The sequence below is a fragment of the Ochotona princeps genome, chromosome 3, assembly GCF_030435755.1.
Source record: "Ochotona princeps isolate mOchPri1 chromosome 3, mOchPri1.hap1, whole genome shotgun sequence".
Lineage (NCBI taxonomy): Eukaryota > Metazoa > Chordata > Mammalia > Lagomorpha > Ochotonidae > Ochotona > Ochotona princeps.
In genome coordinates this window covers 60262940-60287563 of record NC_080834.1, presented here as the reverse complement: position 1 = coordinate 60287563, position 24624 = coordinate 60262940, and the positions used below count along the sequence as shown (strand labels likewise).

Sequence of the window (24624 nt, the reverse complement as noted above, 5' to 3'; positions counted from 1 at the left end):
GCTCCAATCCGCAGGCAGCCCTACCCGAGGTCCCCCTGCTGGGCGACACGCCCGCGTCGGTTGGAGTTGGAGGAACTTTGTGAATCTCCGCGACCAAGCCTGGGGAGCCAGCGGTCTCTCCTCCTTCCAGGCGTCCCCCTCCCCACCCCCGCCTCCCGGCTCCCGCCCAGCCCGCAGTGCTGGTGATAGGACGAGCCTTGGGCGTGCGTTGTGTACATGCAAACCAGCCTCCCGGCTCCCCCAGGCTGCGGGACTCGGGTTGCGGCTGCGGCTGGCGCTCCTGCCTTTGCCCGAGCCAGGCACTGTCATGCTTCCGCCGTGCCGCGGCCGGCTGCGTCCCGGGGCCGCTACATAGGCGCGGGCAAGAAAGCATCCGGAGGGGCTGAAGATGAAGGTGCCCGCGCTTGGGCCCCCGCTGATTGCCAACTCCTCCCGAGCCCGCGGCCGGCGCAGAGCCGGAGGCCTCCGAGGACCCGCCTTCGCCGCAGTAGCAGCTGGAGCAGCGACAGAGGCGGCAGCGGCGGCGCCCTTTGCGCCAGCGCGTAGAGAGGCGGCGGCAGCTCGGGGGCCGCCGCTGCCCCGGCTGCCATGAGTTGTGCGGAGGTGATGTATCACCCCCAGCCGTATGGAGCGCCCCAGTATCTGCCCAATCCCGTGGCAGCTGCAACCTGCCCCACAGCCTACTATCATCCGGCGCCCCAACCTGGCCAGCAGGTGAGTCAGCGGCCGGGCAGCCTGCCGGGGGCGGGGGCGAGGGGCACCCGGAGTATCGGTGTGGAGCTCTGGGCGACCGCCCCGCCGGGAAAGGGTGGCGCACCGGATGCTGTGGAGCTGGGACTTGCCGGAGCGCCGGCGAGCAGGCAAACCTGGTTTGGGGAAGGGACAGACGGCCAGGTGGCCGGGAGAGGAGTCCATGTGAGCCTCTTCCGGCCTGGCTGCGGGCTGCCCTGCTCCCCACAGCCACACTAGCTCTTGGGACGCAGTTCTCTGAAGTTCTCCAAGAGCATCTTTCTTAGGACTATGTGAGTAAACTTCTCTAAGCTATGGTTTTGTGTCTTCCGGAAGGCAGAGTATTTAGGATTTGCTTTACGAAGAGGTTACAGTGTCTGATGATGATGATGATGATGATGATGGTGGTGGTGGTGGCGGTGGTCCTTTCTGGACACTTGTGGAAGCATATGGGCGTCTTTCAGTGTTACGAGAACTTCTCCATAGCCATTCACTCTGTGGTTTAGAGAGCAGGGGAGCAGGGAACCAATTCAAGGTTCTTCAATCATTTTCTAATACCCTTAAAACCCAGGGCTTGTTAAAGTAAGTGTGCAGTCGGTTGACAGCATGTCCCCAGCCAACAGATACCCACGGGATCTCTGGATCCTGGGTCTCTAGCTTGATCAGAGCCACTGAAAATCCCATCCCTGCAAGGGGCCCGCGAATTGAGAACCAAACCTGGAATGTCTGGTTAAGTGAGAGGGCGAGAGGAGCCCTAAGGAGCCCTAAGGGATTTGGCTGAGAATGCCTGTGGACATTGTCTGAACACAGCACTGAATGTGTCGAGACTTTCAAATCTGTGCATCTCCGTCAAGGGACCGTAGCGGGGTTGGATCTTTCTCAGGTTTGGGGGGAGAGTTAGGGTTGCTTGATTTTTTTTTTTTTTAAGTTTTCGCAACTTGGATAAAAATAATACAGATGATAAAAAATTATCATACTCTAAATTAGTTCATTCATTAACCTCTTTCTTATTTCTCATGTTTTATTGTGAGTCTTAGGGTTTGATTCTGTAATTGATCTGGTCTCTCGTTTTACTTCTGGTCCTTTGCTAGATATATAGCGCTACTCTTTGGAAAGAAACCCTAACTTTCTTGTTAGCATATAGGGTCTGTAAAAGGCAGCCGGTTCTGGGAGAGCACTTGGGCCAGAATCACCTGTTACACAGCACCAGCGGACCCAGGAAAATTAGGACAAAAGAAGGAGAATAGTGCTGGTTATTATTTCTTTTTTTTAGTACCTAACATCTTTAAGATTAAAAAAAAATACTTTGGAAGCCGGGATGAGAAGGCATTTTGCAAGCGATGGTCGAAAGTTTTACCTATGTTGCTTGTTTTTCCTTGACTTTATATCTAAGCAAACACAGGAATGGAGGGCACAGGTGGGATCCAGTCAGGCAAGTGAAGCGGTCAGCCCTTAGGGGTCCAGCAGGAAGTGAAGTGCCCTTTCCTCCATCCCTGAGACTGGAGATGGCTTCAGTTACAAACTGGAATGTGGACAAGCAACCAGTTCCAACTTTGCTAAATACCTAGGGAGACAGTTTTTCTGTGGGCTAAAAAACAAAAACAGCAAACTGTTAACTAATAGAAAATGAGAGTAAGGTTTCATTCTTTTAGAACTGTGAGGTCCATGAAAAGACAAGTATTTTGATGGAAATTAGTAATGTAATGTTTTCTTGAGCTAGAAAACAAAATCTACTATCAGGAAAATCAATTAAAAATCCCCAATAATAAAATTTAGGGTTTGATAAGAATTGTCTACAAACATTTGAATGTTAACACTAACCCTGGGTGTCAGTTCTCCAATCTCCAACCTTTTGCTAAAACCATCAGCAAACTGAAGAGTGAATTTTCTTACAAAAAGCCAAATTGTATACAGTGAGAAGTTGTACAATGAGAAGCTTGTATGTTTTTGACCTTCCGTAGCCATTGGTTAAATGGGTGTTTGAGTCTACCATAAGAATTTAATTGAGAGGTTTGCTAGGAAATGCTCGTGTTGTTTTTACACAAGTAGCTCATTTAAGATTTATTATTTTGACAAATAAGCCATTTAGCTATAACTGGCTAGCAAAATAAAACTGATTTGAGAGTATGACTACTTTTTTGGGGATCAGTAGTTTATTTTGCTGACCTATATTTTCTGTTGGAAAAAAGAGTAAATCAGGAAATTCTTATCAGGCTGACAACATTTATAGACTATGTGGTGCGTGGGTGAAGTGGGACTAATATTGACTTGGCCCTAATGCAGTCATCCGAGAATACATATTTTGCTTGTTTTTGCATTCCATAAGGTTTTATCATTATTATCCATGAAGATTGTTTTCTCCGTACATGGGAAGTGACCCCTAATAGCATCTTGCCTGGGAGACAAAAAGAAGGGCTACAGTTGCTCTTGCATTTGAAAAATTGATTTGTTTGAGGAGGAGAAGGAGGAAAAGGAGCAGAAAGAGTGTCCGGGTGAGCAGGAAAGCTTCATGATCATTCAAAAAGCGCTAGAAAAAGGAACACTGAAGTCTTGTATTTCTTTGTGTTCACTTGCAGTGGTGCATCTTTGAGCAGATTTTTCTTCCCAAATCTGTATTGCTCTGAAGTCCTAGTAAATTAGGATCTCAGATGATGCCTGAGGATGGATTTTAAACAGTTTTATCCTCCACCTTCATCTATAATCCTATAACTTTGAGATTCTTCACAGAATTTCAGTGTCTTCTAAATTTTTTTCTAAAAACACAATTTACCATTCAATTTTAAACTTAGGTTTGTATTGAACACACATGCTGTTATATGAGTGATAGTGAGCATCATGAATCCATAGATTCATGATGATAGACCAGTCTGTGCTACAACTTGCTAGATAGACTTACAATAGGCTAAATGAATCTGAGTACTCTGTGAGTGTGTTTAAATAGTGCATTTTTATTGTCCGTGATTTTAATTCCTAGAAATCACATGACAGTGAATAAATCTTACGGTGAACTTAAGATCAAGAAGTTTCAGAGGGATGTTGAGCAACCAGCTCACCTTCTCTGTGATCACTAGTACATCAGTCCCCAACAACTCCTTGGAACTCTTAGGTTGTTAGCACGTACACTGCCAAACATGTACGGAAAGGAATGCACTTGTTTTCATGTAGTGACTGTAGGAACCAACTGAATTTTTTACAACATTTATCAGGAAAAATTAAAGGCAGTATTATGAAATCATAGATTCACCTCATACCCATCAGGTTGCTCATCCTAAATGCATACAATCTACTCTTTGAACACCTCCTCTCCCCCCATGTATTAGGTTAACATTGCAGAGATAATCAGGACAAAGCTTACAGGGTTGTTCAGTTACAGATAAAGCAGTGAAAGAGAACATCATCCATTTCTCAACAGCGCATGGAGGTTCCTAACAATCATACTTGGTGTTTCAAGTAAGATAGAGCCAGTTACGCTGTCCTCTTCAAGGGTAACAGCTGGGTGAATCTGCAGGCATGCTTTCAGTTGAAAGATGAAGTACCCGTGGGAGACATAACTAGTTATAAGTTTGTACAGAGTTCTTAAATTCTTTCTTTGGACTCTGCCACCTTGGATAAGTCATAAAACTGCTCTGAAATTCTTTTGTAATGGAAAAACTCTGGAAAAAAACATACTTCAGCTCCTCCTTTTATAAACAGGAAAATGGATATTCATAGGAATGAAATGCCTGGCTAAAGATTTCAAAGCACTAATCTAGGACCACCAAATTTCCCTTTCCCCAGTTTAGCATGTTTCCACCATGCCATGCAGTCTTCTAAGCTATTTCTTTCATTTCTCTCTCTCTCTTTTTTCTCTGTTGTTGCACAATAGATTTATTTTTGTCTTTAGAGCTTTAATCAACTTTTTTTTGATAAAAAAGATTAATATGCAGTAGATTCTTTGGCCTTGGAATCTAAGATTCTTTCCAAGTCCTTGGTAGTGTGCTTTTTAAGTTTAGGCATTCCAAAGGCATTTTGCAAGCATTTGTATTATGGTAATTGCTTTTGCTTATCCATATTGCATCTTTTGTTGAGGCAGAATATCCACTTAGCAGATGAACATTTATTTATTTAACATAAAATAAGGGAAGAGATATTAACAGTACTAAGGGCCTCAGGTATCATTGCTATTCTAATCTAAGTTTAGATTCATTAAGAAGAAAGAATACAACTGTAAGCTAGTTTCGATATACAGCCAGCTTATTTAAGGCAGGGGATCTAATTTTCTTGCATCTGTAAGCAAGGGTTTAAGTGGATTTATGAAAGAATTCATACAGGACTTCTTTGATGAAGAACAGCCTCTATAACTCCACTCCACACAAAAATAACATGACTACAGAGAATCTTCAGCTGCCACACAGCTCCATATTCCCAGCACCCTCTTTGTCACAACATCCAAAACTACAGGAAAAATTCCACTTTAGAATCACTGACGTATAGTCTCTAGCATCAGCCAGAATGTAGGGCCCAATGGTCGTAAGACTGAGTTCCTTAACATCAAGCAATGCGAGGATGTGTTTCCCAAGAAAATTCCAGGACAAAGTGACTCTTGGGAAATATGAATGAAGTATGTTTAGGATAAATGCAAGGACGTCCTACCTCACTTACAAGACACATACATATTTAATAAATTCTCACCTCTCACAAACTTGAAGAAGCAGAGTTATTCCCAGAACCTGAGGAAAGGGGTGTTTCCCTGAGAGATCCTTGCTCCTTTGCTTGTCTCTCTGAGCTACTGCAGAAGCTCACTAAGTTGACCTTCCAGAGCAGTGTGCATAATTCTGTTTTTTTCTTTAAGATTTATTTATTTTTACTGGAAAGGCGGATAAACAGAGAGAAGAGATAGAGAGGAAGATCTTCTGTCCGATGGTTTACTCTCCAAGCAGCCGCAACGGCTGGAGCTGAGCCAATCTGAAGCCAGGAGCCCTTCCTGGTCTCCCACGTGAGTGCAGGGTCCCAAAGCTTTGGGCCGTCCTGGACTGCTTTCCCAGGTCACAGGCAGGGAGCTGGATGGGAAGCGGGGCCGCTGGGATTAGAACCGGCACCCATATGGGATCCTGTCACATGCAAGGCAAGGACCTTAACCACTACGCTATCACACCAGGCACAATAATTCTGGTTTTTAATATATCCGCAGAAGTAACTTTCAATGAGAATACAATCGTTAGATTCCTGAAGCGTAGGAAAGATCTTAGAGAAAAATTGCCATTTGGTACTTATTCTAAACTCTAGTGCTTAACTTGGTTCTCATTCCAAGGAGTTGTTTTTACAGACCATTTAAAGGAACTTCAAAATTAATACCCCAATTAATAGATACTAATTTAAGCTATTATCTCCAGAAAAAAATCATTGAAAATTTAAAGGCTGTCTAATAAGTGAATTTGATTTTGGGCAATGATTTTGAGCGGAGCTCTACCATGAGCCTTTTAAAGTATAGCACTTCAAGCATCTGGGTTTTGCCTTGACCATGTTTTAGGAAGACCTGAAACTTTAAAGAAAACAACTGTTGTTAGAACAATTCATAAATGCCTTATTTACAGATATTTGAATGGACACCAGGTTCACGTCTGTAACTTATTTACATGTATAGACTGAACGTGGGTAACAACTATTTTTCACTTGTTTCCTGTTTGTAGCAACAGAAACAAACACCTAAAATAAATAGGTTCTTTTCTTCTGAAAACCATGTCATTGTAGTGGGTGCAAACACTTGGCCTTAGTAAATGGAATAGATTCCAAGGATGCATTCTTCCTTATAAGTGTGCAGATATAATGGAATTTTTCCATTTTTAATTATTATTATTTTTATTATGCAGGTACAATAGTATTTTTAAAAGAGATATAAGAGTGCTATCAAAAATTGGCAGAAAATTGAATTAAAAATAAGCTTATTTTTGAGCAAAAATGAGATGCATGCATAGTTTTTCACAAATGCGTTTTCTGGATGTATTTTTTTGTTGTTGTTCGCTTGAGAGGTGAAAGAACAGTGAGGAAAGAATATGGAGAGTGAGCATATTCTGGTGGTCTACTGCCTAAACATCTACAATTTTTAGGGAGGTTGGCTGAGGCCAAATTGGGAGCTAGGAATGCAGTTCAGATTTCCCATACGGTGACAGGAACTGAATTATGCAAACCCTTGTGCCTGTCTCTCAAGGTCTGCATAAGCAGGAGACTGGAGTCAGGAGCCAGGTATCAAACTGAAATACACTCCCACTGGGACACACACCTCAGCAATTAGGCCAGGTTCCTGCCCCTCTATGAACTTCTCAAAGTGTCTCTGTAGATAAAGGAAGTGTCAAAGCCAATTGTTTAAAATGTTGCTAGATGACCCATGTCTGCAACTGAATTTGTCTTTATGGTTTGCAAGGGTTTGTTTTGGCCTAGTGTCCTGCAAAACCAGAAGGAATGGCCAAAGTAAGAAACACAATTAAGTGTGAATTTGTCTAAAGCTCCAGCATGCTGTTCATTGGGATACAGAGTTGGATGAGACTACTGAAACAATCAAGTCAAAAATTCCTCATATTCAGAAGAGGAAGCTAAGAGTCAGAGGCTGAATGACTAGCTCAGGCTCATGGAATCAATGGAAATAAAAGTCTTCTTTCCCATTTCAGTTCTCTTCAGATTTTATTCTCTTCCCTTCGGTGCTTTCAAAATAAATTTTTATTTATATAATGCCACCTTCTTACTATTATTTTATTTTGATGATATTAATTTCTCAAAAAATGTCACAGTTTGCCATATGGGGAAATCATGAAACTCCCTTGCTTTGCTGTTGACCTTAAAATGCTCTTCCAAGTAGCTGAGCAGTTTGAGTTTAGTCACAAGCTGTGGCTTTCAGCTTTATATCTCTAAGTCTCCGAACAAGCACTAACACAAGAAAGGAATCAATAGACAATTAGGTGAATGAATAAATAATAGATAATTTAAGAAATGAAATCATACCCTAAATATAGTAATGGGATTATGCAAACATACAAAAAAGTATGCATCGGAAACTGTTGTTTCATTGAAAGTAGTTGGTTTGAGAGAGAACACATACCCTAATGATGTGATCATTGCTCAAAACATCTTGGGAATGCAAATTCTGAAATTGCCTGTAAGCCCGTGGCACATTTTTTTTTGAACATGCTCAAAACTGAAAAGTGTTCATCTTTGGTGGGGACAGGTTTAATTCCTGATAATGACTAAAGTCAGTTAGTCACAGTGTACTCAAAATTAGCTCATCGTGTTTTCTCATATTTTTATTTGTTCTTCTCTACTGTTATGAAAAATCTTTAAAAAAAGACAGACAAACACAGATTCTTGAGGTGTGACTGTGTCTTGCAAGTTAACTCTGCTCTCATTTCTAAAATAGCAGTTCCAGAAAAAGTGCTGGCAGTTGTATTATATATTAGATTTGCTAAGGGGACAGCACACTTAGGTGGAGAAGTTCATTTTTATTTAGATACACTGATTTTTAGTTTTTAAGAGCACTGCATTACTTAAGAGCTAAAGCTCAAATACATGCTTGTGATTCTGGGTTTTTATGACAAAGAGCTTTAGACTATGTTAGCTTGCAAGGCTATGGGTTTCTGCTTGTTTACATCATTAAAATAAACACCATTTTTCTTTAGTCTACTTCTTTTTTCCTAATGATTTTATTTACTTATTTGAAAGGGAGAGAATATATTTTCTGTCTGCTGGTTATGCTCCAAGTGACTGCAATGGCCAGTGCTGGGCCAGCCGGAGGCCAGCAGCTAGCAGCAATATTTGGTTTCCCACGTGGGTGCAAGTGTTGCTTTCTACTACTTTCTCAGGAGCCTTAGCAGGGCGTTGATTGGAAAGTGGAATCTTGTGACTTGAACCGGCCCCCATGTGGAATGCTTGCACTGCAAGTGGCAGTTTAATATGCTGCTCCACAGTGCCGGTCCCTAGGCTACTTGATTGACTTTGTGGTCAGACAGAAGTCTATCCTAATCCCACCTCTGTCACTTTCCATTTGGCTGACTCTGGCCAAATAAGTTGGTGCTTACACATGTAAATTCAGAATAATTATTCTGACAAAATATTTCTGCATGAAAGTAAAGATAAATAAAATGTATGAAGGTCAATAGTACATATTACTCAACCTCGTTCAACATTCTATAACTCAGTTTATATGTTCTCTCAGTATGCTAAGAACAATACTTTAAGTCTTTCCAAGCAATTTTTAAAGAAATCTATTACGTAAATGAGAAAACATGATCAAAAATGCAATGTGCTGGCTATTAGGGACTTTCAGATTTTGAAGTTTTTAACCTGGTCACTTACTCTTTAAGGCTCCAAGCATGTTTTAATATAAAAAAATCATTGTATATAAAGAAAATAGCTAGTGAAATAAAAAAAAAGCTGTTTCTAAATACCCAATGATTCATTAAAATACTTTTGTTTCCTTAGGAAAAAAGTTTCCACATATGCACAGTAATCACTTGGCATTTTGTAGGCTTAAGCCTTGGGGAGTTAGTGGTATTTGGCTCCTGACATGGAAGTCTTTCTCTTGTCAGACAAATCCTTTCCCTTGCACATTCCTGCTACAGTTTGTTTCTCTTGTGCCTAATGGCAGGCTTTGAGGTGGTTGGGTACGTTTCACATTGCCAGGGCCTACTCTTTTCACTCTTCACCTTTCAGCTCCCTCTGTGTGTGCTTTAACTTGATGCTGTTAATCTGTTCCTTGTCTCACCTAACTCCACAGTCCTTTCCTTAGGGGAAAGCCATCATTGCTAAGCAGTGTCCTTGAGAGCTAAAATGTGTACTAAATGAACTCACCTGTAATCTATGAAGTCCCTTTTGGGTATTTATTTTCTTCAAGTAATTCAGGAAAAAAAAAGCCCAGAGATTTCTACAAGCTTTATTTTTAAGAAATGTTTGTACATTTTGAGAAAAAATATAAGCAAGATTCACCTTGACTGAGGGAATGTAGGTTCTGATTATTTGAAATCTAATTATTTTTGTATTTTGTTTTTATTTTGTATTAGATTATTGTTATTATTCATGATATCTCAGAGGTACAATATTTAGAATTTTGTATACTCTTTCTAAGAAGGGTTATCACTTTAGGAAAGTTCTATAAATCAGTTGCTATTTCAACTTTTTCTTCTCTTTTTCTTCATACATTTAAAACAAAGTGTATCCAGTTTCAGGCTTAGCGTTTTGGCTAGTTTTCAAGTTGTTTGGATGCTTTGAACATTTTAATTTTAACCAGTGAGACTGGTTGTGAGGCTCTACATGCATGTGTGCTGTATATGCAAATATTTACGTTATAGATTCACTATAATCTGTAGAAATTAACTTTATGTGAAAAAAGTGCCAATAGGATCACGAAATCTCCTGAAGCATTGCCTACCGGGAGGTGCAGCACTGATTCCTAGCTTTGCAAATTCCCAGGTGTTTGCAAAAGCCAAAGCCAATATTTCAGTGTACATATTTATCTAAATTTATAGAGATATGTTATATACTGATTAAATATAATAAATATAAAGAATGTATGCATTGACAGAAATCAATTTTTAAAGAATACAGAAATTTTGAGACAAAGGCAGATTTTGCTTTCCTTTTATATCATTGATTATTGGAAAGTGTAATTTTATAATTTATTTGTCTTCAACTATTTCACAATTGGACAGAAAGAATTTATCAACTGAATGGCATTTGGAAAAGTGTATAATCCTAAATAGATATTAAAAAGCAGTAACTTAAACTTAGTTGCCATCAGTTTAAAAATTAAGGTATTCTATGATGATTGTTATCATCCATAATGCTATTTCACATATTTATAAGTATTTATAGTTTTCAAATTTGTACATATCTTTAATCGATTTTATTTAATCTGAGAATTAATTGGTGTTAAATGAGAGTTAAATAAAACCTTGCCTTTATTTGAATAGTTATTATCTCCAAGGCTCTCTCATTTCAAGAACAAATGTTTAATTTAAGCAAATGAAGCAATTACATGCAAAGCCTGACTCTCATGAACTGATGCTGAGTTTCACATTAACAGGAAGAATTCAGTTTCCCATATAGTACAGGCAGATTCTGGACTGTGAAACTTCTCCGTAGAGGAGTTTCATTTCCTTTTCATAAAAGCAATGCTTCTTCTTAGTGTGTGGAGATATTTAGCATAGAGTACATGTGTGTGCTTAAAACAGTGATAGGCATGATCAGAAACAAAACAGCACTGTGATAATGTCAGCTTATGATGATATTTGAAACTAAGTGTAACTTTAGAGGACATTTGGTATAATCTTATTTTGCACTTACAAACTTTTCACTATTGAGGTTAAATTTAAACGAACATGTCTAAATATGTGCAAAAGTAGATTGTGAGAAACATAAGCCCTCAGAAAATAGTGTCATCCGTGGACCAGCATGGCAGACTCAGCCACAAGAAAAATGTTTTCTGTTGCTTTAAAAATATATAGTTTATAGTTAAAACCAGTGCATATGTTTATAAACATCTCCTAAATAATAAACAGCAACTCATAATTTTTCTGAGCATTTCAAGATTCTCTTTAGACAAAAAACACATTTTCATTGCTAAAGGACAAAGTTCAACTTACTGAATGATGTACTTATAATCTGGAACTGTAGATTTTAAAGGTGGTAATTACATTAAAAACGCTGTCTAGATTATATGTTTTGATGACATTTGCAAAAATCTGAGTATTTAAGAATAATATTTTCTTTGCACTCATTTTAGCACTTTTCCCTGAATTGAGAAGAAATAACATGATAAATGATCCAATTTTGCAGATTGAGATACGATTTGAAGAGTGGATCTGGTCACTAAACTGATTTTATAAACTTTAGCAACATCTTATTATGTATAACTTACACTACAGTTGTTGCTAATACAAATAAAATACTCGGAGTCAAAATTGCTTGGAAATATTGAGAAGTAGGAATGAAAGAAAATTTTTAATTGAAAATGTGTCAGGGAAAGACTATGGATACAAGATTTTGATGAGTTTTTCACACTAGGTATCTGCCCAGCTCTCTCCCAATTATGCATGCACATACTATCTAAACACACATGTTCTTGTTGAGTGTCCTGGGTTTATGACTTGAACAAGTCATTTAATTTCTCTCACTTTAGTGTCTTTGTCTTTAAAATGATAACCAAGTTATGGAATTATAAGGATTAAATGAAGTAATAGGTAATATTTTTTAGAAGACTCGATAATATATATTCACCATTATTCTTATGCATACATAATGAGTGCTTTTTCATTTTTCTTAAAAAGTTAATCGTTGCTGGTATCTTGTATTACTTTCAGTAAGTCATAATAAAATCTTTTGTTCCTTCTATGATAATGGTGGTAAGTGGAACATCTGAAAAATATGTTCCATGCAAAATGGATCTTCACACAGACTTATTTTGTCATTTTAGTTTGATTTTTGAGAAATGAGTTCAGCACATCTGCCAAATCCTTTTATAATATGCTGCATTCCTGTTTTTATTTTAGTTTATTTCATTTATGAAAACATCTTTTTCTTCTCCACCCTGCCCCCAGACAGTTACATCTCCTATCCCTGTTTCTTTCCTGTCCTAAAATGTAATTGTTGCTATACAGTAAATTTTTAAAAGTAAATTGAAAATGAGAATATAAACTGGATAAAATCTGTCATGATTTCTTAAAAAGCGATTCTTTTATTTTGGTTGAGCTGGATTAAAAAAAAAAAACGCAAAAAGACAAAACCAGAATTCTGTCTTACAGACTTTGAAAACATACCAGTTGATAGTGGACTTGTTATGTTTTCTAAAATTCCAGAACAGATTTTCTCCTTTCTACTGTGTGGGAAGGAGGCTACTGGTTTGGGGAGGGAAAAGATGGGCTAAAGTAGATGAAAAAGAATCAGTTTGCAAACATATGTTAATATTTAGATTCTTTTTTTTTGTTTTGAAAATGAAAAGTTAACTGCTTTTTTTACAAACTGTCTTTGATCCTGTGTTTTGTTTATTCCATCCCAGAAAAAGTTAGCGGTATACAGCAAGATGCAGGACTCTCTGGAGGTCAACCTTCCCAGCAAACAAGAGGAGGAGGAGGAGGAGGAGGAGGATGAGGAGGAGGAGGAGAAAGACCAGCCTGCCGAGATGGAGTACCTTAACTCTCGCTGTGTCCTTTTCACTTATTTCCAGGGAGACATTGGGTCAGTAGTGGATGAACACTTCTCAAGAGCTTTGGGCCAAGCCAGCACCCTCCATCCAGAATCTGCCATTTCAAAAAGCAAGATGGGGCTAACCCCCTTATGGCGAGGTAAGAATTCAAAAGCAGATGCTCTCCAGGGCACTGTGTCTGTTTCGCAACTGCCCGTACCAGTTTCCAGCTGGAGACTCGCCCCTGGAGGACGGATATCCACTTGCTTTTTAATTTTTAAGGACAGCAAGGAATTTCGTTCAGACAAACAGCTGGATCGGTTTTGTCGCATGTGGAATGCAGGATTGGAGAGGATGCAGTCACACCCCTTAAGTTCCTCATGGAAAGTAGTGATACAACCAACTGGCCTGAGTTTATAGTGGCTGGCTCAAGCAGCAAAGCACCATTCTGAAAGCCCCGATGGCCCAATTTGGATCTGTAAATAATAGGCGTGCCTGAATCAGCTTCTAACACATTAGCCCTTGCTCATTCCACTAGGTGTAACGTGGTGACATAGCAGAGATGTTACGCATGAAGACAGACTTCGGAAGCCTTCTATGTTCTCTTGAAAGCCTTCTCTAGCCTCACTTGCTGTGGTTTACGGTGTACACTCGTCACGTCACTGTCTGCGTCTACAGCTTAAACTAATGTTCTTGCTTCAATAAAGAAAAAGCTGAAGATTGAGTATCTTCTTTATTTCCTTCTACATGAAGGTCAAAAAGATGTGTTGGAAACTCATTTTGGGCTCACGGAAAATCACTGGGTGACATCTTCATCAGGGTGATTACACTGTTAGAGAGTAAATAATATCTCAATCCAACAATAACTTGAGGACAAGATATGGCAGATGTTTTTCCAAGTCATTTGTTGTAAGCACTACCAGTAAAGTGTTTCTAAAAAGTATTTTTTTTCCTTCTTAGTAATATCAGCATAATATCAGGAGGCTTTTAAAAACACAAATGGTTGGACCTTCCTGAACCTGTCTAATTAGAAATTGCAGGGTGGGATAATTTGTATTTTACCAGCATTCCCAGCAGTTCAGATACCGACATGAGTTCATAATCACTGATTTTAGTGTTGTTCAAAATCTTGAAGGCTCCCCTTACCTCAAATGCACTGAACTGGAATCTGCAGAGGAGGTTCAGGGACCTTCAGTTAGCAGGTGCTTGGTGGAGGATCCTGTGCTGGGGGTCCTATCTCAAGCTTGGGGCAACTGCTCCATTGTAGGTTGGGTCCTTCACACCTGGAACTGCTGAGACTCATCTGGAAACGTAGTATTTCCTTGCCTTCTTCCCTTCACTTCCTCTCTGCTTCCATCCCCTCATCTCCCTTCTCCTCCCTTCCCTCCAGTTTTCCCTATATTCTTTCTGTTCTTTATTTTTTTCTATCAAATATGAATAACACCAATGTGAGGGTAAAAGGGAAGGTAGAATACAAACTGAAATGTTTAAAATGTTGATCAGAGTGACTAGGCCAACGTACTGATTATTAGATTAGTGAATATTATAAGCTGGGACTCTGTTCTTTGGAACTTAAGACACGGAATCAAATGATTTTCTGTTTTGTGGTACACGGTGAATTAGTGATTTGTGGAAGATAAAATTGGAACACGTTGGTGAACTAAATAGTTTAATAAGCAATTTGTTGTGTTAATAACAGCAAGTCCATGCTGCACAATCAGTCTCAGGAGAGTGGTGTGGTAGTGTCTGCTTCATTTAAGCCACTGACATATGCAACCTAATGATTACTCACACTGCAGAGCCCTGGTTTTCACTTAAGACTGAAAGTGCTTGTCTGCATGTTATCATAAAACTCTGGAAAGATTTTATGTGGGATGCCACGTAGTTCAACTCTGCAGTTCAGTTTCTTAAAAAGAAGTAGGGAAGACCTTTGGACGGATGTCAAATTTAGCGTGGAAATAATGAATAATGGTAATTATTTTCTTCCCATCATTTCAAGCGTGGTTCGAGATTTATCCCACTGTATTGATTGGCTATGTCACAAACATTTGTTGAATTCCAGTGATTGGGACAGCTGAAAGTTCCGTACTCGTGGAGCTGATGTTTCAGTGTTAGAGGTGGGTTATAAGCCAAAATATAGTGAAAAGTACAGTGCTATTTTGCTTGTGGCAATTATAGCAGCCCTTTCTGGGACATTTATATTTGGGCAAAATCTTGAATTTTTACCTTCATCATGTAAAAATCTAGAGAAACATAATTCTACATAGAGAGGGTCAGCTATTCTAAGACCCTGAAAGATGAACGAAGCTTAATGTTTATTCAGAAGTAGAAATGTTGACACGAATAAGGTGAAACAGAAAGTTACAGGGGAGGAACAGGTGTTTTAGAGGCTTTTTTTTTATGTAAGTTTGTCAGAGTGTTCCAAGAAGATGAAACAGAATAGTCAATTTCTGTGTCTTCCTGTTTCACTAAGACTGTGGACATTATATCTAGCTTTTTCACATGATTTTTCCATGATGCTTAAGGCAATACATTTCTATGTGGAGAAAATCATGTTAATTAAATGAGTAATTGACTACATTAGATTAACCAGATTTATACAATGTATCCTGAATTAGAAAGCTCAGATTGAATGAAGTAATTTGCTGAAATCCTGTTTTCTGTAAAATTTTGTGCAAAATAATTTTCTTACAGTTGTTTCTAATTGTGAATCAGTTTTAAATAAAAAAAGCAAACTTTGGATATGATTCAGGAGGGAAGCCACAAAGTTCTGTAAAAAAGCAAAAAAGAGTTTCAAGTAAGTACTATAAAGTGAGATTCTCATGTCTATTGGAGAAAGTTAGTAAGAATTTAATATTAATTGTAAAAGCTGCACAGCATTGGAAAACACAGTTTTTGAAGTCCATTCAGTTTGGATTGAAATTCGAGATATAATATTGCTTACAACCAACCTCTGAGATTAACTTTTTGGATTGTAATATTTGTTTTTCTTAACCCATCTTGTAGGGGCTATGGTAGTTTTTTGACAATATACTTGAATAAGTTATAATAGAGTTTGAATTAAGGTGTTCTGTGAAAGTCAGGAGCCTTTTCTCTTTTCCACAAGAAGTTCCCCTTCGTTTGGCAAAGAGAAGGGCAGCCTTGAACCTCCATCCATAACTGTATATTTCTGGCACAAAGGAGAGTCTTGGATATTGCAGTACTGAAAGCTATTGGTAACTACAATTGAAGTGGTAATGGTACTTTGCAAAAGAGTCATTGGCCAGCTATAGTGAAGAATCGTGTTTATACTATCAAATTTTCACAGTGCTTCTGAAAAAGCTACAGTGTTACACATTTAAAATGAAATTATTTTGATTGCAGAATGTTTTTATATATGAATCTTCAGACGAAAGTGTGTCAGCTGATAACAGAATGATATTCATACTTTGTGTATCATTGATGATGTAATTATAAAAGTTTGATTTATCTGAGGAGGGCAGTTATTAGGCAAACAATGGCAGAAAATAGTTTGTTACATTTCTTGGTGCAGGATTTGTTTAATTACCACTACTCCTGCTGTACATTTCAAAAGGAATTTAATACATCTTTTCAGTTAAGAAAAACTAATGATCAACTTATCCCTGTTCAAATAGAAACACCAGCTTCAGATAAGTTTGTGCGTTGATTTTTTTCATAGAAAGTGTCAATGTATGAATATCCTAGAGAGGATAGTGGCTCAGTCAAGCCGCAATAATCTAGATGACTATTTTAAAAATTGTGTTATATGGTAAATTCATGGATACACTTTTTTATTCTTGAGTTTGCGAAGCAAGCTATCTATTGGAGGATTGATCTATATAGGATCTTCTTGGGACAATTCATTCTCATAGGAGATGCCCCTAAAAATCAGTACTCAGCACTGCACAGAGCAGGGATGGAAAGGAGGGCCTGTCTCATCCGTTCAGGAAGAGTGGGAATGATGGAGCTAAACAACCTCTCCAGGAGGCTTGGGAGGTTATCACTTGCGGAAAGCTTAGGACAAACACTGGGGAGGACAGTGAGATCGGATTTACCTCGCCCTACTGCCTCCAAGGAGTATGGGCCTCTGACATCACCTATTAAACTCTCTGTGTAGAGTTATGAGGCCCAGAGTTATGAGCAACTCTGGAACGAAATAACTAGAGAGCAATCTTTGTACGTAATGGTAATGCATAATTCCCAGATGACAGAAAACACTGGAAACCATTTCATTCCTGAATCCAACAAACTGCTTTTATAGGAATCACTGCTAAAAATGAAGTGGATGTTTTAGCTAAACTAGGATTAATAAACAGGTAAACATCATCTCTTAACACTGGTGTTTACTTAATAATCCAAAAATGTGTTTTCTGCAGATTTTTAAAGTAAACTAAGACATAAATTTGACAATTCATCTCATTTTTACTTTGGATTTAGCTTCTATTTTTTCAAAATTGATGATAAAAATATTTCTTTAAATCTTGAGTTTTATTTTATTAATTTGCTTTTCTTTAGTTTTTTTTTCAAAGAAAATCAATATATAAAAATCCCAACTATTATGAAATGGAAAATAGATGTGTTCAATGTTAAACTTGTTCATGTCTGTAAGATAAATGTCTGTTCTAAATCAGACAGTGAAATTACTGGATATGCTTTAGGTGGGTTGTATTGGACAGAATATCAATTTTATCACATTGTTCTTTGCTCAGAAATAAACACATGTGTGTGCATAATATTTTCAGTCCCAAGTGTAAACTGAACCATGCTATAGTTAGGCTTTTTGTATGTGTTAGACTATCAGTGTTAACATCATGCAAATATTAGTTAACATCATTCCAGTATTGAGCAATATTAAATCCAATGTCACTATGGACTGTTAATACCATACACTGTTGAATTGCTTTTACTCACTTGAAAAGTAATACTGCATAGAAATAGCTTGTGCAGTTTTTCATTTGCTTTTTCATCCAACAAATGTGGCTGTGATTAAGTACTCGTAAGCAAAGAGTCATGTAATGAAAAAAATTTACATACATATGAAATAAGCTCATTGATTCCCAGGCATGAAGCAAAGCATATCATCTGTTTCTATGTATTGAGCTTTTTTTCTTTAAACAAGCGAGATACCAACAGTGATTCTGAAATATAGATTTCTTCATAAACGTATTTTCTATTCAATGTTTTTTTCACTTACTTGTAAAAGACAACGACATTTTTTTTGAAAAGGGCTGCAAAGAGCCCTACAAATTTTATATTGGTCTTTAGAGACATACTGACTGGGAAAATACTAAGTTGTTTCTAATTTTATTTTTTCCTGAAGCATTTTAAAGCTTTGTTCAGTTTTTACAGAGTTTTTTTTTTTAAATAAGTTTTGACTTTGAAAGATAATGTGTTCACCAATCACAATATAACACTTTATAAAAAGGGCAATACTATGTTTGATAAGGAATGCATTCATTATTCACCTTTGTGTGTGCATATTCAAAATACTTAAAATCTATAAAATAAGATTGGTTCCATGTACCATATAAATGAGGAAAGAATAAATAAAACTTATATATGTCCTCTATATTAGAAGCATTTTAATGGAGGATTTCAAAAAGGGGAACGTTATATCTCTGGCACCTACTTGTGGGTTGGAGTCCAAGAGTTTTCATAATGCATTCCAACCTCAGAGAAAAAAAGAGGCAAGGGGAGCTGTGAGCAAAAAGAAGACTTTGGTTCTGGTGATAGAAACCATGAAAGGAGAGTGGTAGCTTGGTGGTGGCAAAGCCACTCCACGTAACTTAAGGAGCTTCTATAGACTCCTAGAATGATTTTTTTTAATTTATTAGTTTTTATTGGAAAGTCAGATATACAGAAAGAAGAAGAGACAGAGAGGAAGATCTTCCGTCCAATGATTCACTCCCCAAGTGACCGCAATGGCTGGTGCTGCGCCAATTCGAAGCCAGGAGCCAGGAACTTCTTCCAAGTTTCCCACGCAGGTGCAGGGTCCCAAGGCTTTGGGCCATCCTCTACTGCTTTCCCAGGCCACAAGCAGGGAGCTGGATGGGCTGCCAGAATTAGAACTAGCATCCATATGGGATCCTGGCACATTCAAGGTGAGGACTTTAGCCACTAGGACACTGTGCTGGGCCCTAGAATGCAGTTTAAGCCTTAAAAATTGATAGCTGTAATTGTTTGACAATAATAATCCCCAAATGGCCATTATCTGCAGCAAATTTGATTTTTTCTCACAACCTATACAATTTTCCTTCTCATTAGCAGCATTTTTCATGTGTCAAAGGGAGACAGTTGTTAAATAAAATGTATTTACCTCAGAGTCAGTGAGTTTGATTTTTTAAGTGCTAGTCTTTTGATAAACTGGAATTGTGATGAAAACAGTCATTGACTTACAAGTGTGTTGGGAGTATTTGGAGACTTGGAGTGTGTGCCCTTGCATCTTTTTCCTCTTGAAGGTCATCATATACTTGGTTTCCCCAAAGCGTTTGGACATCAATGGAGACAGCACAAGAGACTTTGGAACTGTGAATAGCTATTTGCCCATAGGATGAATCGGGTGAATGATATTGAACTGCAAGACGAGCTTCACTGTTAGTGCCAGTGCCTTCAGGGAAGTTACACAGAGTTTGAACAACACAGCAGGAATCTAAAATTGTGTAACCTAATGGTATAGGTACTGCTTGATTCAAGTGATTTCTTTCCATGAAGCAAGAAAAGCATGTCTTGGAAATTTATGGAGTAAGAACAAAGATATGTGAGACTTTTGAATACTTCTAATTCATGGTCATTCAAAAGCTATCTTTTATGTAGCAGAGAGAACTTATAAGACTCTTTTAGGTGGAGCCTAGTTTGAAGACACTGCCTAGTAATATCAGTATCAATGCAGAGCAGTGTCTTAAGCCATCTGTCCTTATGAATAGATTGAAATAATCTATAGGACACTTAACGGAGTGATAGTATACAGAGCCAGAAGATAATTTGGTGTAAATTAATTTAAATTCATTCTTTTTTAAAAAAAAAGTAAAAAGAAGCACAGAAACACCAGTGTCTCTTTGAGGGCATAATGTGAGATAGGGTAAGAGGCAATATTGATGCTGAATCGCTTAAATGCTTCCGACAGATGACATCAAAGGCAACCATCTTTAGGAGAAGATACTATTCCTTGTAAATGTAGATCTGACCTTTCCAACGATAGAATAAAACTTCTCAAAGCCTAGCAGGACCCCTTCTGGGTAGATTCCACATTCATTTTCATGACCAGCATACGCATGACCAGCAAATGCATATGCACCTGAGTTCTTATTCCAGCAGCCTAACTTATTTCTTTCCCTCCTCCTACCTATGAAACTCTTTTTTGTTTCTCAGATGTGTATGTGTGTTTGTGTACCCATGTCCTTTGCATATGCTGTTCCCCCTGCAGGCAATTACCTTCCCTCCTTCTTCACAGGCTAGCTCAACATGCCAGCTTTGTCTTGGGGTGATTGTCTTACGTGTCTTGGTACTATCTCCATGGTTCCTCTTGTGAGAACACCTCCAGCATGACATCGTAGATACCGATTTACTTATCTGTCCCCCTCAGGACTGTGACTTTGGTCTGGTCACTGCAAATGCCTCTCTATTTGGTATACAGTCATTTATCTGAAAATGCTATGATGACTGATTAGAGAAACACATTGACTTAGAGCAATGGGAGCGTTCTCCCTCTTCTGTCCTTATTTATCACAAAGTTCTATTCTTTACTTTTCCCCTTTCCCCAACCACTTTCTCAAACTCATTCCTTCTACTTGGATCTACCACACTCACAACTTGCAGACTTACCAAAATTCTAGATGTTCAGTTTATCCTTACAATTGTGCCCTCTTGTGGCGTCTTATGAAGAGTACCAGTCATGGGTGTTGAGGCAGGCTACCTGACTTTGAAGCCTGGTGTCACATTTGTAAGTTTGAATTGTTGGCTCTCTCTCTCTCGTCCAAAATGGGAATAGTATCAATAGCTACCTTTTCTGGTTAAGGTGAAGATCCTAAGAAATCATTCATGAAAAACCTTTCACCTAGTATTGGCTGTTTGGTTACTGTCATTAAATGTGAACTGCTGTTACTCTCAGCTACATATGCCTATATGTTTATAAAAGAACTGTTTTTAATGGAAAAAATAGTTTCTGAGCATAATTAATGAGATCATGTACTTCTAATTGTTACTTTTGTCATTAGCATGGCTTGTCTAAATAAAAATTGTATTTCATTTAAAAGATGTTACTATAAGTGGAAAAACCATCTCAAATCTACATAAACTTGCTCTATAAGCTTTCTCAGCGAGAAGGTACATAGGTATGACCTATGCTCATACTTAGTGGCAACAACTCACCTGGAAATGATACTTTTCAATGCTAACATTGTAAAGCATCAGCACCGTCTGGTACAGAGTAAACTAAGCAAACTGAGAGGAGGGGTACTGATTCAGCATTGTGAATTCTACACAGCAGATTGGCATGGTAGCTCGAAGGCTAACTTGCTATCAAGTCATCACTGTTTGGGGAGAAAAATATGCGTGATAATTCATTTGCTTGTAAAATATTGTTGGACGAGTAAAGGCAAGTCTATTCCAGAACTGAACCTCATGTCAATAATGTCTTTTTTTTTCCCCCTGTCTTCTCAGACAGCTCAGCTCTCTCTAGCCAGCGGAATAGTTTCCCAAGTTCTTTTTGGACCAGCTCTTACCAGCCCACACCTGCACCCTGTCTGGGGGGAGTTCATCCTGACTTCCAGGTCACGGCACCCCCTGGCACCTTTACTGCAGCCGACCCCAGTCCCTGGCCAGGACACAGCCTGCATCAGACTGGCCCAGCCCCTCCCCCTCCTGTGTCTGAGTCCTGGCATTATCCTTTGGCATCTCAGGTGAGCCCACCCTACAGCCACATGCACGATGTGTACATGCGACACCACCACCCCCATGCCCACATGCACCACCGCCACCACCATCATCACCACCACCACCCTGCTGGCTCTGCCCTGGATCCGTCGTATGGGCCCCTGCTGATGCCTTCAGTGCGTGCAGCCAGGATTCCTGCTCCCCAGTGTGGCATCACAAAGACAGATTCGACCACAGTCACCACTGCTACCTCAGCGTGGGCCGGAGCCTTTCATGGAACTGTGGACATAGTGCCAAGTGCAGGATTCGATACAGGTAAGTTAGCAGTAAAAAAAAAAATCTCAACATTTTAAAAAACATTTTAAAAAAAGAATTTTGCTTTTTGAAATATGTGTTTTTGTATATGTTAAGTTTAGCTTTGTCACTGTGTCTACAGAACCTGATCATTTTGTAATATTTCCTGCATTCCTGCAGAACTGGTATGATGAACTCAAGAGGTACAGCTTGAAAAAGCACTCAGACTTCTCATCTCTTTAGGCTAGTAATCACTTCCTTGAACCCTGAATATCTGGCACCTTATGCTTACAGAGAACTAAACATGTTCTTTTTAATTTCTTATGTGCCTGTACTCCTTCTTTGTCATGTGTAATGCTTAAAGAATGCAGAAATAATAGGTTTTACTCGTTTTTATTTCCATCCTTTTCATCAGGGCATTATTTATGATTTGCATAGCAAAACAGCTTTTATATATATGTATGTATATATGTATATACGTATATATGTATATATGTATATATAATGTAAATATATGTATTCCTTTCATTTGAAAAAAAAGATTGACCAAACTTATTTTTGTATTAATATTTTACTTTTGTATTACATGAAAGTTAAAGTTAAACAGAAGGAGAATTATGTGTGTGTGCGTATGTATGTGTATATATATATATATGTATATACAAATCGAGAGAGAGAGAGAGTCAGACAGAGACAGATCTTCCTTCCCCTGGTTCACGCCTCATATGGCAGAAATGATCAGAGTCCAAAAGCCAACAGTTTCATCCAGGTTTCCTGTTTGGGTAGCAGGTACACACTTAGACTATCCTCTGATGCTTTTCCAAGGCTATTATCGGGGAGACAAATTGAAACTGGAGTAACTGGGACAAGAACTGGCACCACTGTGCAATGCCAATGGCATGAGTACCAGCTTTACTCACTACATCACAATGCTGGCACACAACATCTATTTTTAAGCAACAGGTTTCCCTTTACTTCTCTCTCCTTTTTCTCCTGTTATTTTCTTCTTCTCTTGTTTCTCCTCTTTCTATTTTTCTCTCTCTGAATTAAAAAAAAAAAAACATAAGATCTGACATAATATTTATATTCAGAATAAAATAAAAGAATAAGAATATATTTGTTCCCATGGTCTTCATCTCCTTTCTGGAATTCATTGGTTCTAGATGTCAGGCTGCTAAAACTTGAACTTGGTTTCTGAACCAGTACTGTAAGATCAGTGATATTACTTGCTGTAAATTCCGAAGATTCACTGGCATTAAAGACTAAAATCACAAAGTCAGTGATAATAATCCAAAGTCACTCTTCTACCTCCAAATACAAGTTCTTTTCCAGTAACATTTTGTGATACACTGGAACATACTTTCCACTACTATAAGGAGAAGCTCTCCTCACTAAGTATTTCTATAGCATAAAGGATCTTTAATCTCAGCAAAGATTTTTAACAGAGAACTCCTCTAAGTAATATATGATTATTGTCATATTGCATTCACCCTGACATGGATTTTTGTCTGGGTTAGCTACTGTTCTCTGAGTGACCCATTGTTAGCCATTGTCTGGCCTCATGCATTGCAACTCCCCAAATGAGCCTCTGGGTTCTGGTTGCTTTACTTTTACTTACTTTCATATATATATATATATATATTTTCCAAATATCTACTTATTTACTAGAAAAACAGAGTTGTAGAGACAGAAAGAGTTGGAGGGAAAGTCTTTCATATGCTGATTTGACCAGGCCAAAACCAGGAGTGGGGACCTCCAGCCAGGTTTCCCACATGGCCAGCCGTCTGCCAGGCATTTGCTGTTTCTCAGGTGCAAATGCAGGAATCTGAATGGGAAGTTGAGTACCTGGGAATGGAACTGGTACTCATTTAAGATGGCAGTATCTCAGGTGGTGGCTTACTCATCTATGGCACTGGCCCCATGTTGGTTTTCTAAGCAGAGAACTGTGGGCCTTGGTTCATCTTCTTTACAAGAGTGATAGGGTCAGCCACCCAGGCATCCATTTTCTGTTAGTGCATACGGAGAGAATCGAGGCAATACTTGAGTTGTTTGACATCGTGTCTTATTGGAGTCCCAATTTATCAGGTTTCATCCAAGGCAGCTGGTCTCTGGAGGTTGATCTCTTGTATCTGTAATACCTTCAGGACCAGAGCAACACTGCTTTTCCCACCTAAAGGTCACGATTGTCCCTCTGTACATCCTCTCGGCAAAGAGGGAAATGCCCAACATTTCTTGTTGCTATTTTCTATTTTCAAATTCTCTGTAACTTCTTGCATACTTTGATATTGTTAGCTTTAGTGTGAGACAGAATCACTGGCATGTTGTTCAAAATTTTGAGTCAAAATAGTCTAATCAAAACCAAGTTATCTTCCAACCTGTTGCAAGTGACCACAAGAGAAACCTTTTTTCTTTGAAAGCTCTTGAGAGACAACATTTAAAATCTCATGATAATCCCTTTTCTCTGTAGCTCTGCCTTTCAAACAACAACAAAAAAGCCTTAAAAAAAAAAAAACCCTCATGGTAATGAATAAGTCATGAATTCAAGTTAATTGAGCAGGATTATGTAAGTCATCAGCCATGGTACA

General features: G+C 38.6%; 1 protein-coding gene across 3 annotated transcripts in view; it reads left to right on the top strand.

Annotated features, from left to right (window-relative positions):
* The first annotated feature begins 576 nt into the window (after positions 1-576).
* Positions 577-24624, top strand: part of VGLL3 (vestigial like family member 3) — a 39190-nt gene continuing 15142 nt past the window's right edge. For 2 of the 3 annotated variants that reach the window (XR_009245110.1, XM_058661267.1), the window contains exons 1-3: positions 577-714; positions 12749-13034; positions 21533-22060. Coding sequence is in view for 2 of the 3 variants with exons in the window: in XM_058661267.1 (XP_058517250.1) it covers positions 589-714; positions 12749-13034; positions 21533-22060 (940 nt within the window). In the remaining variant the exon portion in view is untranslated. The remainder of the gene's footprint in view (positions 715-12748; positions 13035-21532; positions 22061-24624) is intronic. The other variant, XM_058661268.1, reaches the window with a different exon arrangement.